Source organism: Psittacula echo (genome assembly GCF_963264785.1).
Source record: "Psittacula echo genome assembly, chromosome: 1".
In the NCBI taxonomy this organism is placed as follows: Eukaryota; Metazoa; Chordata; class Aves; order Psittaciformes; family Psittacidae; genus Psittacula; species Psittacula echo.
The window spans coordinates 51,164,408-51,183,600 of NC_137735.1; the positions used below are offsets into that span (position 1 = coordinate 51,164,408).

The 19,193-nt window shown below is 39.2% G+C and overlaps 2 protein-coding genes across 3 annotated transcripts in view; one reads left to right on the top strand and one right to left on the bottom strand.

The window, feature by feature from the left end:
• The window catches only part of GRID2 (glutamate ionotropic receptor delta type subunit 2), a gene marked incomplete at its 5' end in the record, with an annotated part of 729,364 nt that overhangs the window by 276,186 nt on the left and 433,985 nt on the right, over positions 1–19,193 (top strand). The gene's annotated exons all lie outside the window — the stretch shown is intronic.
• Positions 982–1,322, bottom strand: LOC308224761 (26S proteasome complex subunit SEM1). The gene has a single exon (XM_080624958.1). It carries the CDS (start codon positions 1,284–1,286, stop codon positions 1,074–1,076), a length of 213 nt encoding a protein of 70 aa, XP_080481084.1. The 5' UTR covers positions 1,287–1,322; the 3' UTR covers positions 982–1,073.

A 19,193-nucleotide genomic window follows, 5' to 3' on the forward strand; every position in this document is an offset into this window, starting at 1 on the left:
AACTTAGTCTAAATCACAGTATCACAGTATCACAGTATGTTAGAGATTGGAAGGGACCTCAAAAGATCATCTAGTCCAATCCCCCTGCCGGAGCAGGAACACCTAGATAAGGTTACACAGGAATGTGTCCAGGCAGGTTTTGAATGTCTCCAGAGAAGGAGACTCCACAACCCCCTGGGCAGCCTGTTCCAGTGTTCCGTCACCCTCACTGAGAAGAAGTTTCTTCTCAAGTTTAAGTGGAACCTCTTGTGTTCCAGTTTGTACCCATTACCCCTTGTCCTATCATTGTTTGCCACTGAGAAGAGCCTGGCTCCATCCTCGTGACACTCCCCTTTTATATATTTATATACACTCATAAGGTCACCCCTCAGTCTCCTCTTTTCCAAACTATAGAGACCCAGCTCCCTCAGCCTTTCCTCATAAGGGAGATGCTCCACTCCCTTAATCATCTTAGTTGCCCTGTGCTGGACTCTCTCCAGCAGGTCCCTGTCCTTCTTGAACTGAGGGGCCCAGAACTGGACACAATATTCCAGATGCGGTCTCACCAGGGCAGAGTAGAGGGGAAGGAGGACCTCTCTTGACCTACTAACCACCCCCCTTCTAATACACCCCAGGATGCCATTGGCCTTCTTGGCCACAAGGGCACAGTGTTGGCTCATGGTCATCCTGCCGTCCACTAGGACCCCCAGGTCCCTCTCCCCTACACTACTCTCTAACAGGTCATTCCCCAACCTATATTGGAACCTGGGGTTGTTCCTCCCCAGATGCAGGACTCTACACTTTCTCTTGTTGTATTTCTTCAAGTTTCTCCCTGCCCAACTCTCCAGCCTATCCAGGTCCCGCTGGATGGCAGCACAGCCTTCTGGCGTGTCAGCCACTCCTGCCAGCTTAGTGTCATCAGCAAACTTGCTGACAGTACACTCAATTCCCTCATCTAAATCATTGATGAATATATTAAATAATACTGGTCCCAATAGATAATGAATTGTGTCTTCTCATTCTCCAGCTTTTCTTCTTTTCTCAATATAGTCTATCCACAGTTCAACGTTAAACCACTCCATATTCAGCAAAAACTATGAGGTTTCCATCTTGTATCCATGTTTTTCTAATTCAGCTCTTAGCTGATTGGAGAAATCATCTTCTACATTGTCATCATCCCAGTTGTCTTCCCAGACATGTGCATCTTCATCTTCATCTAAACCAGTCCAGTCTTCGGCCGGGAATTCCTCAAACTCATCGTCCTCCTCCAGGAGCCCCAGGTCAACCGGCTGCTTCTTCTCCGACATGCTCAACTCACCACCCTAGCACCGAGTCCCACCGCCCGCAGAGACTGATGGGATGCAAGCGGCCACCACCGCACCTGCGCCCTGCCCGCACCCCAAATCAGGCCAAATACATTTTCATCAAGATTTAGAACCTGAAAACAACCTCATAGATTTTCTAGTCAATAGGATCTTTGGAACTATTAGGCTGGCTATCACTTAAGACTTCTCTAGTAAATTTCTTCCTGGAACAACTTGGTCATTTCTCCAGATGTATCTATAAAGACAGCGTAATAGTGACAGAAAACACCATTAGGAGTATCTGTGGATAAGTAGGATGAACACAGCATTGTTATATTTAGCTGACACATCTTGGGATCAGTAAGATTAAATGCTTTACAGGAAAGTTCTCCATACTGTAAATTTTATAGTTGGATTCTGAATATTTGAGTTTCAAAGAACAGTTTTGACTTACATTTTTCATTGTCTGTATCCTCTGGCTGGAAAAAATGGGGGAGGAAAACCCTAGAGGTAAGAGATTCATACGTGGTGAAGTATGAATTACTGTTCATGTAACGTGAATTGTCTACTGAACTGAAGTGACTTACATTTTTGTCTCATGATTCCTGAGGGTAATTGCCATTTCAAGTGGTAGACAAGTAAAGTAATAGTATAAAGCTCTCTGGGGAAAAAAATAGTATCAATTCACTCTTGTTTGGAATTAATATAGTTAGGTTTTTTACATATCTGCACACTCATTTGTTGGTGACCTACAGAATACCTGGGAGCTGGTACCAGAGAGTAAAAACAGCAGCAGAACTGCAGCTTATATGTTAAATCTTTAATAACACTTTAAACCTTCGGCAGAAACCACATATAACCAGCAAAATGACCTGAAGTTTTGACATTATCAAACCTGAATTAATCTAACTAAATCAGAGTACTTCTGGGTAGTTTGGACACAGAATAACTCTATTTACTACTAGTAGCCTGTGTAGTGCTTCTATGGGATTTCATAAGCTTAGCAAGGTTTAGCCATGACTTCTGGTATCATCATAGACACTGCTGGAAATAATGCGAGATGTCCTCTTCTTTTTCATTTTATAGTGTAATGGGGCTTAAAAGTACTATGCTATTTGCACTCTTGTACTTACAGTGAGAGGTCAAGCTAAAAAACTGAGCAGACCATTTTAAACTCTGTTTTTAAATTTAACATCTTCAACAAATTCCAGTATGGGTAATTTAAACCATTTTCCTGAAATTCTGGTACGACCTGTACAATGCACCTGTGTTCAGGGATTTCTTTTAACTTAATTTTGAATGAATCTAAGGGTCTTGATGAAGTAATAAAACTATTTTGACAAATCTCAAGAAAACCTGACCTGAATTAATGTTTTATTCTGGAGACAAATAAAAGTAATTTCTCATATTGTGTGGGAGCTCAGGATGTTTCTGAACTTAGATGAATTAAAACTGATAAATCAGTTTCATTAAATCCATGCAGTGCTTGGATAGATCAGTTTCTTCTATAGTTTCCATTATGCAGGGTGCTGTATAAACATTACTGTTTTGTTCCAGGAGTCCATAATTTATCCCAGAAGTGATTAATTCATTGTGTTAGGCAGCAAGCCACTAGAAGACTGAGTTTTTTTCTGTACTGCAAGCACCGGACATCAGAGTTACACACTTGCCATATATAGCTGCATAGTGTATCGTGATTTTTGCTGTATGTTCTATTAAGGGTATACAGGCTAACTGAAATTTTTAAGGTTATATAGGAGCATGAAAAATGCCCCTTTGCAATCCTAACTCCTAACTTGTTAGCTTAGAACATTTATTGACTAATTCCTTCAGATATTGAAGAATCATTGTTCTGGGTTCAGCAACACAGGACAATCGTTTAAAAATGTATAGCTGGGGAACCTCTGTTGCTACTGAACATTAGAGTCTATCCCATGCTCATAATCACCATCTTGGGAAAATGCCCAAGAAAAAGCACTTTGGCTGTTTCTGCTGTGCAGTTATTTTATGAAATGCTGTAGAAGCAGCTATGGATTTTTACCAGTCATCACCATCTACCAATCTTGAAAATGTGTCTGTTATGACTTCAGGGTCCGTGGGCATGTCTGTACTGCACTGATGGGTTTCCCTAGGGATTCAGTCTCCCTGGCTAGTGCTTAGTGGTGACCATGGGGTGCCCCATCTGGTTCATGTGGGTGGAACCTCAGAAGCACCCACCCTCCCAAGTGTGTGCAGACAGTCTGGATGACTTGTACCTCCCAGGGACCTACTTGGAATGACCTGGTTCTGCCAACACATCTCTCTAAAGGACATATGGCATGACCCATTGTCCTAGGTTTGGCTGTAACAGTTATTTTACCCCTTCTTGGTAGCTGGTGCAGTGCTGTGTTTTCGACTTTAGTCTGAGAACAATGCTGATAACACTGATGTTCTGTTGTTAAGTAATGCTTATTCCAATCAAGGACTTTTCAGTATCATGCTCTGCCAGTGAGGAGCAGCATGGGAAGCTGGGAGGAAGCAGAGACAGGACAGCTGACCCAAACTAGCCAAAGGGGTATTCCATACCACAGTACGTCATACCAGTATATAAGCTGGGTGGAGTTCCCCGGAAGGCCCAGATAGCTACTTGGGTCAGGCTGGGTATTGGTCAGCAGGTGGTTAGCAATTGTATTGTGCATCACTTGTGTTTATTGTTTTCTTTTCCTTTTCCCCTTTTACTATTATCTCCTCTTGTTATTTCCCTTATCATTACTATTATTGGTGGTAGCAGAAGTAGTTTTGTGTTATACCGTAGTTACTGGACTGTTCTTATCTCAGCCTATGGGAATTACATTCTTCCGATTCTCCTCACCATCCCTCCAGGAGTGGGGAGAGAAGAAAGTGGGGAGTGAGTGAGCAGCTGTGTGGTTCTAAGTTACCAGCTGGGCTTAAACCATGACATCCATTACCATCCATCTCCCACTGCTGCTGGGATGCTTCCATGCATGGTGTGCTTCTTTGGAGAGTTGCTCTGCCCAAAGCTTAAGAAAAGTGGCCAAACTTCATGCATATCTGTACAAATTGCAAGCTTCCCTAAACCAGGTCCTTAAACAACCTTAGAAATGTCATATGGCTGGTGGAAAGCCTCTTTCTGAAGAGTGAGCTTCATTCCATCTGTGGACCAGCAGCTGCCAAAATATGTTCACCTGGACTTCTCTAGAGCTGTGAGGTAGCCAGAAGGAATCCCCAGTGAGCTACAAGGGTTTACCAGGACCATACCTTTTTTTCTCACTGTGAATGAAGGGGGAAGGCCTGTGTCAATAGTCTCTGTTAGGGAACCCACACCAGCCCCTTAAGGAGTAGGATCACAATGTCACTGAATACATTTCTGGATCGTTTTATATTATAAATAAGTTGACTCTAGGTGAGGGATCCTGAAAAAAGACTGCAGGATAAAGTTAAGAGAAAGTGACTATTCAAGGGTTGTTCCCTGATCTGAACTTCACATAAGTGCTTTTGTCTTCCAGACTGGCATATGGTTTAAAAAAAGATAAAAATGAAAAAGCTGAGGAATACTGGTGACCTGTTTAAGGAGTGACAGCCTTTTTCATCTTTTTTTTTTTTTTTCCAAAATGTTGCATATTGAGAGCAAGGGTTTATGCTGACATCATCTCTATTCACTCTAGTGCAGGAGACTAAAGAAAATGTAGTGTTTCCTTACTGTGCAGTCCTTGCTTGCTGTGACTCAGGGTGGGCTTTAATCTGGAAATAAGATATGGAGAGCTACATCCTAGGCAACAAATGCTTCAGAGGATGTTTCAGACTGCATAGGATACAAAGGGTGGCAATAATAGGACCATTAAGACTGTCATGTCCTTCTAGAGTGGTAGCTGCAGGTTGAGATCCCTCAGCATCTGAGCTGCCACTGGGACATAACACTATGGTTCTCTGGCTACTAAAGGTCAGGACTGGAAAATCAGCCATTATCTCCTCTTCCACCACAACTATACTTGCTCCCAGAATATGTCCTGAACTCTCTGGACTGCTGAATCTGAGTTTATCTGTATGATCATGGCTTGTCATGATGCCACACACAGGTGAGCAGGGGTGAGTTGTGCGATGGCAAACATGTTCTCAGTGCATGGCTCATATTTTGTAATGTTCCTTTTTGTGAGTTATTTGCCCATCCATGGACTTAGCCTCTAGTATAGAAGTAAATCTGAAAAAAAATCTTGAGGGATCTTTTTCTCTGGCTAAGTGCTCTCTTTTAGAATAGCATCAGTTTGTATTGGCCACAGTAAATAAAGGTGGCCTGTATAAAAATGTTTTTTAGCTGTCCTTTGAATATTGTGTACTAATCCAGTACGAAGAATAAAAAATAATTTTATTTATGTACTCTGAGTGTGCCCTGAGTAAAATATCCCAATGTCTCTGCTTAGGGACTTACCTTTCATTAAATGTTCTCTTTTGTATTTGTTTGTTTGTTTGTTCTCTCAGTAGAAGGGTAAATTCATGCAGTGCTGCTGAATGTAGAACCTCTTTCAAGGTTAAGTAGTCCCTTTGCAAGGCCAGTACAGTTTGCTTGCAGATAGCAAGATATTTTTTAGTACTTGATAAAAAGGTGTTTCTGGATTTATTGCCCTGTATACAAGTATGGTGGCACCACAATGGGACTTCAAAACTGCAGGAGTTTCCAGCAGGGACTTGGCCCGGCAGACAGGGAACTATAAAAGTCTGAGACCAGGAGCTACTACTAGGATGTGTCTTGTCATATGCTAAGCTGAAGCTGCAAAAACATCATGGGCTATAAGTACTTCAACTTTCCAAGTGCTTTTGGCCTGGCAGCTGAAAGCTGTGATTCCCCAGAATTCTGCACATCTCTGCTTGAGTAGATCACCTACTCTCAAGAAGATTAAGCTGAATATAGGTTGTATCTGACAAGTTACTACTTTGGGTAAAAGGAGCACATACAACAGAAATAGGGAAACATGCAGGAGAGAAAATGAAGAATGAATTCTGGGTCCAGACTATGTGGTGGCACCATGGGTAGGGAAATATTGAAACAGCGTATAGGTACCACTGTACACATGCCCTGTGGTGAATGAGTATGTGGGCAGCCTGCTTATTGTGCCTCTACTCTGCCATTCCTCCTTCAGCACCTTCATTGTGGCCCTGCACTGCCAACTTGATGAGCGGGAGAGGCTGGGGAAGGTGTGTGCAAGAGGCAGGGACTTCCTAGGGAGTCCATCAGAGGAGTCTTGTTTTAGAATAGTGTTCATCCTGACACAGGCTTACATGGGCTAAGGCTGTCCTATGATTTTAGGAGAAATTATTTTTGTCTGTGTGTTTGTAAGGATTTAAGGGGGAAGGGTACAAGCAGTCCTCTTCCCTCCTTCATGCTGCTGGTCTATAAGTCCCTGGCTTTAAGTTCATTTTTTGTTCTTCAGTATTTCCACATTTCTCCATGAGAATGTTTCTGGCAGTTCTTTAAAGGATCAGATGGACTGGAAACTTCTCTACATATCCACTAACATGCTCTTTTCTTTCTGTGTCTTACACACTTGAAATCAGTGTTGCTTACATTAATTCCTTCCTCTGCTTGTGATTTCTTTTTACCCTGGCTATCTTTCCCTATTTGCATATGATTTTGTGACTCATATTTCTGGCTTGTACACCAGCCTCACGCTATTGTTTTATGCTTTAGTTATGGCAGTCTAGTTTCTGTTTTCTGATGTGCTTCTTTCACATGCTTAAAGTTAACAGAGAACTCACAATGTAGCTAAGGTGGCATCTGCTGCTGTACTCCTAATTAATGTCTGTTATATCCCTCAGTCTCTTGAGAAGATCAGTCTTTTGATCCTATGCTAAGCTAAAAGCTCTTCCTGCTTCAGGGCAAGCTGAAACTGTTACCTATACTAAGGGGTGTGATTGCACTGTGATTTGGCTTGCATACAGCTGTGACCTCTTTCTTTGCATCTCCCTCTCCGGCATCCCCAGCAGCAGCACCACTGCCTTGGGTACAGTGTGTGGCAGTGGGGCCTTGGCCATCCCCACCAGCCTGGTGAGCACACACAGATAGCTCCTCGCTGCAGTGGGAAGGGATGGATCTCCGTGGGAGGTCCTAAGAATGGAGCCCATAGGAGGTGTGAGATGAGCTCACAGCTACTGCCCCTGACAGAGTGCATCTCCTTCCTTAACTGAGCTGAGCACTTTCAACTAGGAACAGGAATAACTCGGAAATGTGAAATCCATGATAATTTAGGTATTGTTCCCTTTTTCCTTTTTTTTTTTTTTCCTTTTTTATGGTGGGAAGGATAGAAGGATTTTCAGATAATAATGGTTTTTTGAGAGGTAACTGTGCTGTCCAGAATGCAAATGCTAGTGGGTATTTTTTTTACTTTTGTGCTCATCTTGCTGTTTTTGATGTACTACAACAGCTTCCAGTACCCAAGGTGTTGTAAGCACTTAGCAAGCTCATGACTTGCTATGCTAAAAGTGAATGAACAAACAGAAATTGCAATTATTGGGTTAGTCCCTTTTTTATACAGAACATCAAAAACAGTCAGGTGGCTGATACAATTTAGTTTATTTTAAACAGACTGTTGGCTCTCTTTTTAGTAATTTACTGTTTCTTTGACAGATTATACTTTATACTTGGCTAAAAGAAGCTAGGAGAGAAAAGTTTTAAATAATGAGCAGGTTTTCTCATTATTCCACAGTGGATTCAGGTAGTAATTATTATTGTTTCTATTTTTTTTTTTTTTTTTAAGGAATTAGAAGAATTATTAGAGACTTCTTGACATTTATTCAGAGAAGTAGGTTGATCAGATTGGTCTTATTCTACCTAACAGACAAAAAACCCGTGTCAGCATCACAGACTAATGCAGGAATGGAAGTCCCTGGCTCTGAGCTGATTTGGGTTTTTTGTTTCCTACATATCCATTGCTGTGATACCAAAGTAAAATGTTAATTAGTACACATATTTTAGTCAAGGGAAAAAAATGACTTTTTAATTGTATTAAAATGTTACAGCAGTGTGCTTTAAGTTTTAGAGTCTGACAGATTAACAGCATTAGATTAATACCTGGTTACAGTAATTGGATATTGGTAACAGTGTTGTTAGCAGAGAGATCCTATTAACTTGTTTACGGAGCTGCCTTACACAGCTAATCCAATTTGGAGCTTAGCATTAATTATAGCAATGTGGAGATGAATGGATATTGGGTGCAGCACCTTTCTGCAGGGAAGATAGTTCTGGGGAGACAGTTAAGTTGCACAGATAACCGAGAAATGTCTGAGTTTGATAAGAGCATACTTAGAGAAAGCTAATTTGTGCAATCATTGTGCCTGGAGATCAGGATTGCCAATATGTCTGGAAAGGAGCAGGCTCCACAGGAGTGTCCTTGTTCCTTGCCACAAGGTGAAAGAGAAGGTGATTATGATTTGCATCTGTGAGAATGCAATGCAAAGGTTTGTTTGCATGCTTTTGTTCTGTTTGCATACAGCGTGCTCTAGGTGTTTAGTTATCTATATGGGCAGAAATGTACTGCCTCACAAAAGGTCTTGCCATTGGGACGTGTGAATATAACAGTTTGGCTGAATTTGAGAGCAGAAAGAAAAGAGCCCCTTAGCCTGTCATGCATGATATGTGCATACAGAATTTGGTTGATCTTCTACTAAAGTTGCTGAACTGGTTGACACAAGTGAAACCAGGGCAAAACTGGGTAACTTGCTTTGCAGTCCACCTGAATGTAACTGGATTGTGTTGATGACTGTGGAATTAGCTTACTTTCCACTCTTGTATCCCCTCTTCTACATGAATCTATAGCCTACATGTTAGTGAATATGGCTATAGGACTGTTATTCTGCTTGTACCACAGTAAAACCAAAATAGAAAGTCAAATACTATAAAGTGAAAGTGTGGCTTAAAATGTAGTGTTGCCCATGTGGGTTGTTTTTTTGTTGATTGGTTTTTGTTTTCTTGTGTTTTTTTTTTTTTGTTTGTTTTTTTTTTTTATGCAAGTATGGTTGTCTTTCTTGCTTGAGGGAATTTTGCTTGTTTGGTCTGTTTTTTACAGAGCCTCTTTCTAGGTGAAAACTTACAGCAGACTGATTATTCATTGGAAAGATTTGCTCATCGTATTAAGTGAGGTAAAATGTTTTCACTGAAAATTACAGGATGAACAGAAAGGTGGCCATAATTAAAACTGCATTTCTGTTTTCTGTGTGGCATCCAGTGATGAAAAGGATCTTAACCAAAATCCATTCGTAAAGATTTTTATAGCAGAATTTACTAGCTAGTAAAATGATACAGATCTTCACATGCAGTGTGCTTACAATGCATACATGAAGTTGATAGTCAAGTAAATTGCTAAGGTTACAGCCTTTCTGGTTTCTCCCTTTTTTCTTTTTGCCCCTAAACATGGCCTCTCACTCAAGTCCTCCACAGAGAGTTGTTTCCATCTAAACCAAGTGTTCCATTTTTCTCCAGTACTTTTCCTACAGCATCTCCTTATACTTAGTATTTCAGAGCTGACAGAATTGGGTATTCATGGAAAACACATGCAAGATTCACCAGGCAAGGATTTTAAATTTCAGAAGGTGAAATTATAGCGCTTTTGAAGTCAGTGACAAAACTCCCTTCAACTACAGCAGGACCTAGATTTTATCCTCAATTTCTAGGCCCAAATAAGCATTTCAGATATGAAATTACTTGCTTTGGAGTTAACAGTAAAAAAATGACAAGCAGAAATAATGGCTGTTCCAGAAAAAGAGTCAGCAATTAGATAACGATGAATTAAAAACTGTGTCATGTATTTTTACCTGCTTGCCAAGGTCATACTATGCTTTCAGCTTCCAGGCTGGTACTGATGCATGATAGGTCCATGCAATGGCATGTAACCCACTTTACATTGCAAAATACAAATGCGAAAATGGTGTCATAATGTTCTGTATATCTAGTGCTAATGTGGAGTGACCAGGTTATTGGAATTAAAATCTTTCTGTCCTTTTATAATCAGACAAGCAAGTTTAATGATTTTACGTCAATGTTGAGTGAAGCAGAAATGCAGGTTTTAGTCAAAGTGACTTGGAGGACATGCTTTCTTTTTCTCTTTTTTTTTCTCCTTTTCTATCCAAAACTGTTATGCAAATGGAACAGACTACCAAGTAAACATATGTATTTCAACCATCCATGCCAACCTCTCAAAGCATGAAAGCACAGGTACAGTTTAATTAAATTTATCCAAGCAATCCTCAGACTACAAAAAATAAATAGATAAATATACAATGCTAATGAGACTGTTCTTCTCCTTATTAATATCAGTGGAAGTGTGTGTTTATGGACTTAGAAAGACACCCATCTGCCACTGTATATAACGATCAGTTTGTATTCAGGACTAACAGACATGTTTCATCTGATTGATCTCTTAAAGCATTCTTTTTGGAGGGATGAAATGTTTGTCAGAAATCTTCAAAGTCTGAATGACTCTGATTTACAATACTCAAAGAACTTTTGTTTATTAAATTGAACTTGTCGATACTACTTAGTTCATGCTCTCCTCTTTTCTCTTTTAGACTTTGTTGTTGAACAGGAGAAATAATGTGATTTGAAATGAGACTGCGATGTATAATGTAGTGGTAATAGCTTATTTCAGCAGCACGAACAAGCTCATTTCTATCCAGGATGGAGGCAGCAAATAGCTGTGTTTCCCTGCAAGCTCCCTCTTGGGTAACTAGAGAAGCTTGTTTGATGCCAGATTTTCTGTGAAGTGCTAACCACAACTCAGAGTGAATATCCTTTCATGATAATGTCCTGCTCAGGCAGGAGCTAAGCATGTGAGATCTGTTTCTGTGAGTTATATGATAGGACTTCTCATGAGCTATCACAGTGGCCTACACAGCAGCAATGACTCAAATGTCAAGAAGATTAGGCATCAAAGGAGCTTCATCCTGGCCTTTTTGTTTGCTGTTGAAGATTTACGTATGTAACACATCTGTATGGGATCGTAGTATATTGGCTGTCAGCCACCTTAGCAAGCAGTCTTTGCAATGCAGATGGTATGCATAGAATATATGGGGGAAGACCACTTCAGAGGTGCAATGGATAGGGGAAACCCATCTTGCTTGAAGACATATTGCTTGAAGTAGACATACGTAATCTGTGCCATACAGGTGGCATTGCTCCAAATGAATGGAGTCAGCACACATACAGTGCCACAGGAGCATTAAAAAAAGAAAAAACTAGAAAACTTTTTAAAGAGGTAAAAGTGAATTTCCAGAACATAATCTTAGCATTGCTATATAAGAAATAAAGCCTGCTAGACCATATAAGCTTTCTTGAGCTTGGAATGTACTACTTAGGTAAGAGGGAGTGTAATAGGTCATTTGCCATAAATCCGCTTGGAAGTCTATCACTGCATGCTGGCACAAACTCACTGCCATTCCTTTCAGTCTAGTTATAATTATGGAGACTGTAATGCCAATGGGCTTCACTACATTAGGGGTCTGTTTAAGCAGTTGTGTGGACTTTGGCTATGGGTTCTCTTTAGTTTTGGTGATAGACACATGGAAAAATGTAAAAGCGAATTTTACTATTATGTTAAATTACATTTTAAACCTAATGCAGATAATGTGCTAAAGTCACAGTTACAACACATTGTAAATGTGTTCAGTAATTATGGTCTACAGAAGCAATTCTGCAGAAGGGTTGTTTGGCTTTCTGTACAAAAATCTAGCAAAAGTTTGTCTTAACGAACATTGAGAGAGACTGAGGAAAGTATCTGGTATTGGAGTGTCTAATTCATGTTTTTATCTTGGTTTCAGTTTCTGGGAGAGGGAACGGGCACATTCCCTTCTTGGTGTTTGAGTAAAATTACATTCACCCTTTAGGAATCAGGTGTTCCTCAAGAGTTTTTGCCTACAGATATGGTTAATAGGCTCTCTCAATTAGCCATATTACTCTATTAACTGGTGGAAGTTACAGTAAAATTTGTGGTCTTAATGACCCTCCTCAGCTACAAATGTCTTTCTGTATACTAGGAGTACAAATGCCTTTCTGTGTACTAGGAAGAGATATGAAAAGATGAAAATTATTTAAAAGGAGGCAATAAAAAGGGAGCAGATATACCATTCTCATCTGTATTATGCCATTGTTTGGGGGAGTGGTGTGTAAGGGGGGTTTGTGTTGGTTTTTTTTTATTTTTAATAATTTCTGTCTTTTTGTTCAGATATCTGTGTCTTTTTTTGATAAAGAGACAGCCTTTTTTTTTTGCCAACACATACTAGTTTAACATTGCTGTGGTCTTGCTCCAGAACTGTGGATCCTGGGACGATAGCATCAACCAATAATAATGATGCTGAGAGTTGGTCCAGATGTTTATCCTGAGGTTAAAATCATATCAGCAATGCAACCAAACATGATTTGCTTTGTCTTCTTCCTCCTAAAGCAATGTCATATTTTGACAAGTCAGAATAGTGAGCAGAGGATTTTCTTAGTCACTCTCTTAACCCATTCAGCATCCCTTTTGCTCATCCGTATAGCTTCACCTTACAAACTGGTATCAAACAAAAGAAATTTGGGAAGCCTTTATTTCATAAAGCATTTAGTGAATATAAAATGAAAGCCTTTTCTAGTAAGTGTTCATATCTGAATTCATGAGATATAGCATGAGTTTTGGTTGGTTTTTTTTTCCTTAACTGCATTTGAGATATTGGTAGCATTTATTAGGAAGACTGTCGTGGAGTTCTGAAGCTGACTTTCTGCAGAAATTTTTGGGTTTTTAGAAGAAGAAAAAATAATCTCCCCAAACCATCATTGGCCATTAACAAAACATGACTGAATTGAAATATTTGTCCAGAGACAACATAGCTGGCAGCTGCCTGAGGCTTAATTACTTTTTCTGCAATTGACTGGCTGTTTCCATTTTGCAAAGAAAATGTCATTCTTCTTTGCGTAAACCATCAGGAGAGCAGATTGCAGGGGTAATGTTGCTTTCATTCTCCACCCTTTCCACTGCCCCTGGAAAGTGGGTGCTATACAGGAAATCATTGTCTTCCCATTTGCATGAACATCCCACTGCTTAAAGATGCTGATGCACTCCTGAATGTTATTCAGTGGTAGCAATGTCCATGTGGCGTCAGAGAGAACTGCTGACATGATACAGTTCTTCAGAGGTACTTGATGTCATCTCCTGCAGGATAGCTCTAAAATGCATGAGGGATGAAATCCTTTCTTACTAATTTTAGCAATAACATTTTTTTTCCTTGTGTTTCTGTTTTGTAGGCTGTAGGTTATGAGAGTGAGTTGTTTAAAGGAGCACCTAGCTGTCAGAACAGTATCTTCACTACCAAAATATGCTTGGTTTACTCTCATATGTAAATGATTGATTTAATTTTAACTTACCCTTAAAATAAGAAGGGGGAAAAAAAGGAAAAGTAAGAAAAGGTGGGTCCTCCCACCTTCTACAAAAAGCAGTTTCAAAACTGTGAGTGAATAAAAGTGATACTCTATTAAAATATGTATACAGTGTTTTCTTCTTTTGCCCACTATGTCTTGTCATTAAATACTTAGAATGACCTGAAATGTACTTAAGCAGATAAGAAACAACAACCCCTGCCATGTTTTGAGAAATTCAGGTACTGTAATTTGGTACAGAGGAAATATATTAGACACTATTTGTCTTGAAGTAAAGACCATTTTAAATCTGCATACCTACATATATCATGCTTTGTTTTTTTCTGAGTTACACTTTGGTTTGCATTAGTAAAATTGGTCCTGAATCAGGAAATGACAAATTCATGGTTTTCCTTTTCATTAAGTTAGGAAAAAAAAAAGGGGGGGGGGGGGGGGGGGAGAAAAAAATATTAATGTTGTACAATACTGGCTATAAAACTTCCCAGAATTATTCCTGTATGGAGTGAAACAACTTAAGTTTTCAAAAACATCATAGCTTCTTATCCAAGGTTAAAGAAAAGCAGAAACCTCTCACCTCTGAAGTTATGGATATTATTACCTGGTTACCACTGTAATTGTAGGAGGTGTTTCCTAGGTATGTTTTTTTAGAGCTAAGCTGTTTCAGTCAATTCTTCCTCAATTATTAATGTCTTGGATATAAATTGCATCAAAACATGAAGCCTAATATGACAAGGTTTCTTTAAATAATATAGCGAAGATTTTTTAAATAGTTTTGTGAAAGGGTATAAAAATGCTAGGATGTGGGTTTTAAGGAAGATAACTTAAAAATATGAATACTTTAAATATAGACATTTATTAGTATGATCTCCAGAGTGAGCAACACTGGGTTATTTGTGCATATTGAATATATCTGTATCTAGGAACAACAGTGAGTTAAGCTGGTTTAACTATTCAAGCAGGCTTGGAGTCAAGTGGATCGAGAGCAAAACTGACAAAAAATTCACTGAAATTTTAAAACTTATTCTTTAATAAACTTCAGTATTGCTATTAAAAAGAAAAAAAGCTTTTTCAACTGGTTCTGACCTAAAAGACAGTCTGATTTACAAGTAGTAAGAGGGAGACACGTTAGATGGGCAATAGCTGAAATCAGTAGTAGAAATAAGAAATCTTCCTTCAAGTCTTGTGAAACAGGTAGATTCTGCAGGGCTGAGATCTTCGTAAACCCATGCTACTTCCTTTCCACTTGTTAAATTTTCTTTGCTCTTTGGGTTTGTTTGTGCTAGCTTGAAGATGAACGGCTTTCAGGCCTAAACGAATGTATCTGCCTCTGTGTAGAAAGCAGTTTCTCAAAAGAACGCTGTCTAGTTGCCACGTGCTGTTATTTCGGTTACTGTCACTATTGCTTGAAGCGTTATGACCAGCAGCTAACTGGTGATCATCAGTCTAGAATTTAAGGTCCTGTGCATTCTCCTTTCGGAAGAATTCATGGGAAATTGTTCTGCCTTTCATCATGGCATTTGGTTAATGCAGTTTAAGCCTGATTTTTTCGCTCTGGTATTGCCTTCTTAAAAAGGGTCACAATTAATGTGCTGCTTCAGACGAGGGCTTTTATATTATTGTTATTGCACATAAACTTGGGGTGGAATCCAGCTGAAAATTTTTGAAGCATATTAACCAAAGTTATTAAGAGCCACACAGACTACATGCCCTAGCTTGTAGGAAATTATCAATAAAATACAAATATTTTGAGGAGCATCCCTGCAATCCTGTGATTAGGCTGACTTCCATAGCTATAAAATTCTTCTATTTGGTTTTATGAGTTTTATAACTAAGCAGATTGGCTTCTTTGGCTTATATGGCTGTTGCATATTTCAGCCAAATTTCTGCCTTTTTCAATCCACTCTTTAAAAGCTATACTTCCTGCAATTTCTTCCAAAAGAAAGTTGTGATAATGAGGTGACCCCTTCGGCTTATCTTCAGATCCTTTTGCTTGGCCATGTATTTACTATTTTCAGAAGAAATTTAAAGTATCCAGCTACAAAGGAGGTGGGAGTGGGGTCAATTTTCAAATTAATTTTAGCCCACACGATAACATCTACAACCCTGGAACTGAAAGGCCCATATGTCACCAATTCTCCTTTTTTCACAGCTCGCCATATGCAACAGGAAGGTTTCTAAGTAGGCTTTTTATCATAGCTGACTTGGGTTCCTGATGGAGAAAGCATGTCAGAAAAACATATTAAAAGGTTATCAAAGCACATGACAGGGCCACTTCATCTGGACACTAGTGGCTAGCCCTAAGAAGGAAATTGTGGGATAAGCACAGGTGGCTTTTGAGCTGTGATGCGGCTCTCTTGCCTCCTTGGTCAGCATGCTTCTGCAAGTGGTGTCTGAAAGTTGAATCTTTAGGTTTAGTTCAGAGAAATGGCAAATTAAAGTGAAGGTGGCAGAAACATTTGCTTATTTACAAAATAGTTTTCAATTTGTTAAAAAAAACCCCAAACAACAAAACAACCATCCAATTTTTATATATTTTTAATTTGGAAAAAGTCAAATTAATAGCAGTTTTAATAACTGAAATGTAGTATCGTTTAATTCCAGATTAGGAGAGCTATTTATTTTCTCGTTTTTTCTTTACTTTTTTCCCCCACTACAATAAATGAGAAAAGAACCCTAGACTGACCTAAAATCACACACACAAATTGTTAGGTATTTTTGACTTATATCAGTAAAGCAAATAAATATATTTGTTCATCTGTAGCTAATCCAATGTTTTGCGGGTCCTTGTAAATGTATACATAATCTTTGGCTTTTACGCTTCAGTGTTCTCACTGAGAAAAAATAGAACAGTTTGTTGTTTAGCAGATGAAGTGGTTTGGAGTTAGTTATACTAGAAGAATATTTTGAAGACAAATGAACTGTACAGCTGGGAGTAGACTATATAAAGGAAGCCCTTGAGAGCATGCTGATGTGTCCGCTGCCCTTTGCTAAAGCTGCACATTCCCCTTTATGTCAAAGGGATATTTCTTTTAATGTTGAAAACAAAGTTCAAATTGATTTTTTAAAAAATAGAGATGCATTTTAAAATCACTTTGCAAAGCTTCAGGTGTGTAGAGCAGGGGGGAAAAGAAGCTGAGTGAGCTGTAGCATTAATTTGTTCGTTCTCCTCCTTAGGCTTCCTTTGTTACCTGTGGTAAATTGCTTGATCTCAACAGGTGGTTTCTGTTTGTTAAAATGGGGATAACATCCTCACACTTCATGGAAACTAAGAAACAGAATTTATTCATATCTGCAGAGTGTATTGAGAATCCTATAAATTAGGTGTTATAAAAATGCAAAGTATTTTTTCTTGCTAAGCAATTTAAATATGAGAGCAGCATTAAAATTTAGCTTAACTTTTTCCTTTAAAAAGAGGAGCCTTCCCTGCAGGGATCTTACTCATTCTTACCGAGGTGTTTGCACTGAAGTACCTTAAGTCCTACAAAACATTTTCGCATGAGACCGATACTGGCTAACCAGTTATCTGACTTGGGTGCATTGGTGTATGGCCAGGAACTCAGGTTCTGCTTCACTTGAAGTAGGCAGCCTAAATGCATTTCATGTGTTTTCCCCTTTCTATTTGCATTTCAAGTTTCAGCACATCAATTTGGCAGAAATAATCCAAACTGTTGTACAGACAAACAGGTTAAGGCTTCTGATGTTTAGTGTTACTTTTATTCTTCCAGCTTAAAGAAATAGTTGGTAGGCAAATAGATGACCTGATAAAATGTTGTTGATGAGTTTGCTTATATTTTTGTGTTCACTTATAAAGTGATTTTGAGACATGCAGGGGTTATTCTGGTGTAATGTAGAATTTAAAATCAAGCTTTACTCGATCATTTGTGGTCAAGTCCTTAGCAGCAATAGAGTCCTGCTGCAGAGTGGTGTGTTTACTTAATTTCATCATTTTTTCCAGAGGTATGAGTAGCATGCCTTCCAGAAAAGACAAAAATAGCTGTGAAAATGTAGCCCAATAGATAAACTCTGTTCCCAGAAAGTGGCCAGCAGTTCTCTTGCTGCTTCTGCCCTTCACAGACATGGGATGAATGGTGTGCACCTTGGATTCTTCCTTTTCTTCATGTGCCATGTTTGTTTCTGTCCCTTTGAATTTTGCAGTATTTCTCAGGCGTTTGTTCCATTTTAAGAGAAAATGCATTGAGGGACCCAGTTTAGATTTTTGTATTGACCAACAGTGAAAAAAACAGGAGGTTTGAACTGCTTCTGCTAGGGAAAAGTTCAGCCTGCAATTCTTCAGCTGCTGCCAATAGTGCAAAGCTGCATATTTCTTTTTTTCTCCTACTGAGTTTCTGCTGCTCTACTTTGCACTTAATTGGGTGTTGTGAGCTTATGTCAGGTATATGCTGAGCTACTTACAAGATATAAGTGCACTGGCATCTAGCTTACAAAGCCTAACTGGCCTTATTCGATAGAAGTGCCATGGTGTTCAGGTTGGCCAATATTGCAGTGTCTGTAGTCATGTGCAATGAAAAAATGTAACACAGTATGATTTTTGTAATAGTTCTAGGCACTTTGGCATATAAGGATCTGAGCAGGAGGTTTTTTTTAGCCTGGTGTGTAAAGCTCATCAAGATAGCTAAAATATGAGTGGATCTTCTGTATATAGATCTTCAGTCATTCTGCATGAGGAAACAGTATGTGTGTACGTTCACACAAATTGTGGGTGCAAACTGAGAAAGTGGTGTCTCACACACTTGCGCACGTAACCACTAGGCTTCTGGCTCTTTTTAGCCAGCTTTTGAGTCCCAGGGGTGGTTTGCATGAAGAACTTGGGGGTCTATCGCCAATCTATTACCCACACATAGGGTGCCAGATGTAAAAATGTTGAAGCAGCAAGGTGGGTTAGGATTGTGGATTAACGATGGAGGCTCATTTACAGCTCATCAAGAGGTTTGTGTGATCTGCACTAGGCTTCGATTATGAGCTAAGTGCTGAATGTGATACAGACAAAAACACCATTATCCAAACTTAGCCAGGTGTACTTCATGCACAATTTCTCTGAAGTCTTCTGCATTTTAAACCATATGGTAATTCACATTAATCTTAACACACATAATTGAAAAAATGCTGGAAGTGAAAGATTTAAAAAAACCCCATAATTGTCAAATATCACAGTAAACCAGGTATTAAAACTAAAGATGAGCTTCCTATAACTTACAGGCTATGATAAAGAGGAAACACAGTACCATCTGAAATCAACTGGTCCATTAAAAATGCTAAAGCCTACTTCATACTGTATGATAAAACGTCTTAAGCTTCAAACTCGTTAGCGGCATGTTTGCTTGAAGCAAAAACAGTTTTATCTACTGAATAAACGTGTCAGATACTGTGGAGTGGGGGTAGATTTTTATTGTATCTTACATTGGGCAACTTGCAAATCTGGGAGGTCTGTTTTCCAAGTAGTAAACTCCTTTCCTAGCCAGTCCTTTTGATGGTCTTGTAAGACCTCAGGGCCTTCA

Coding starts and splice junctions, on each gene's coding strand:
- LOC308224761 (XM_080624958.1), bottom strand. CDS start 1,286: ATGTCGGAGAAGAAGCAGCCGGTTGACCTGGGGCTCCTGGAGGAGGAC.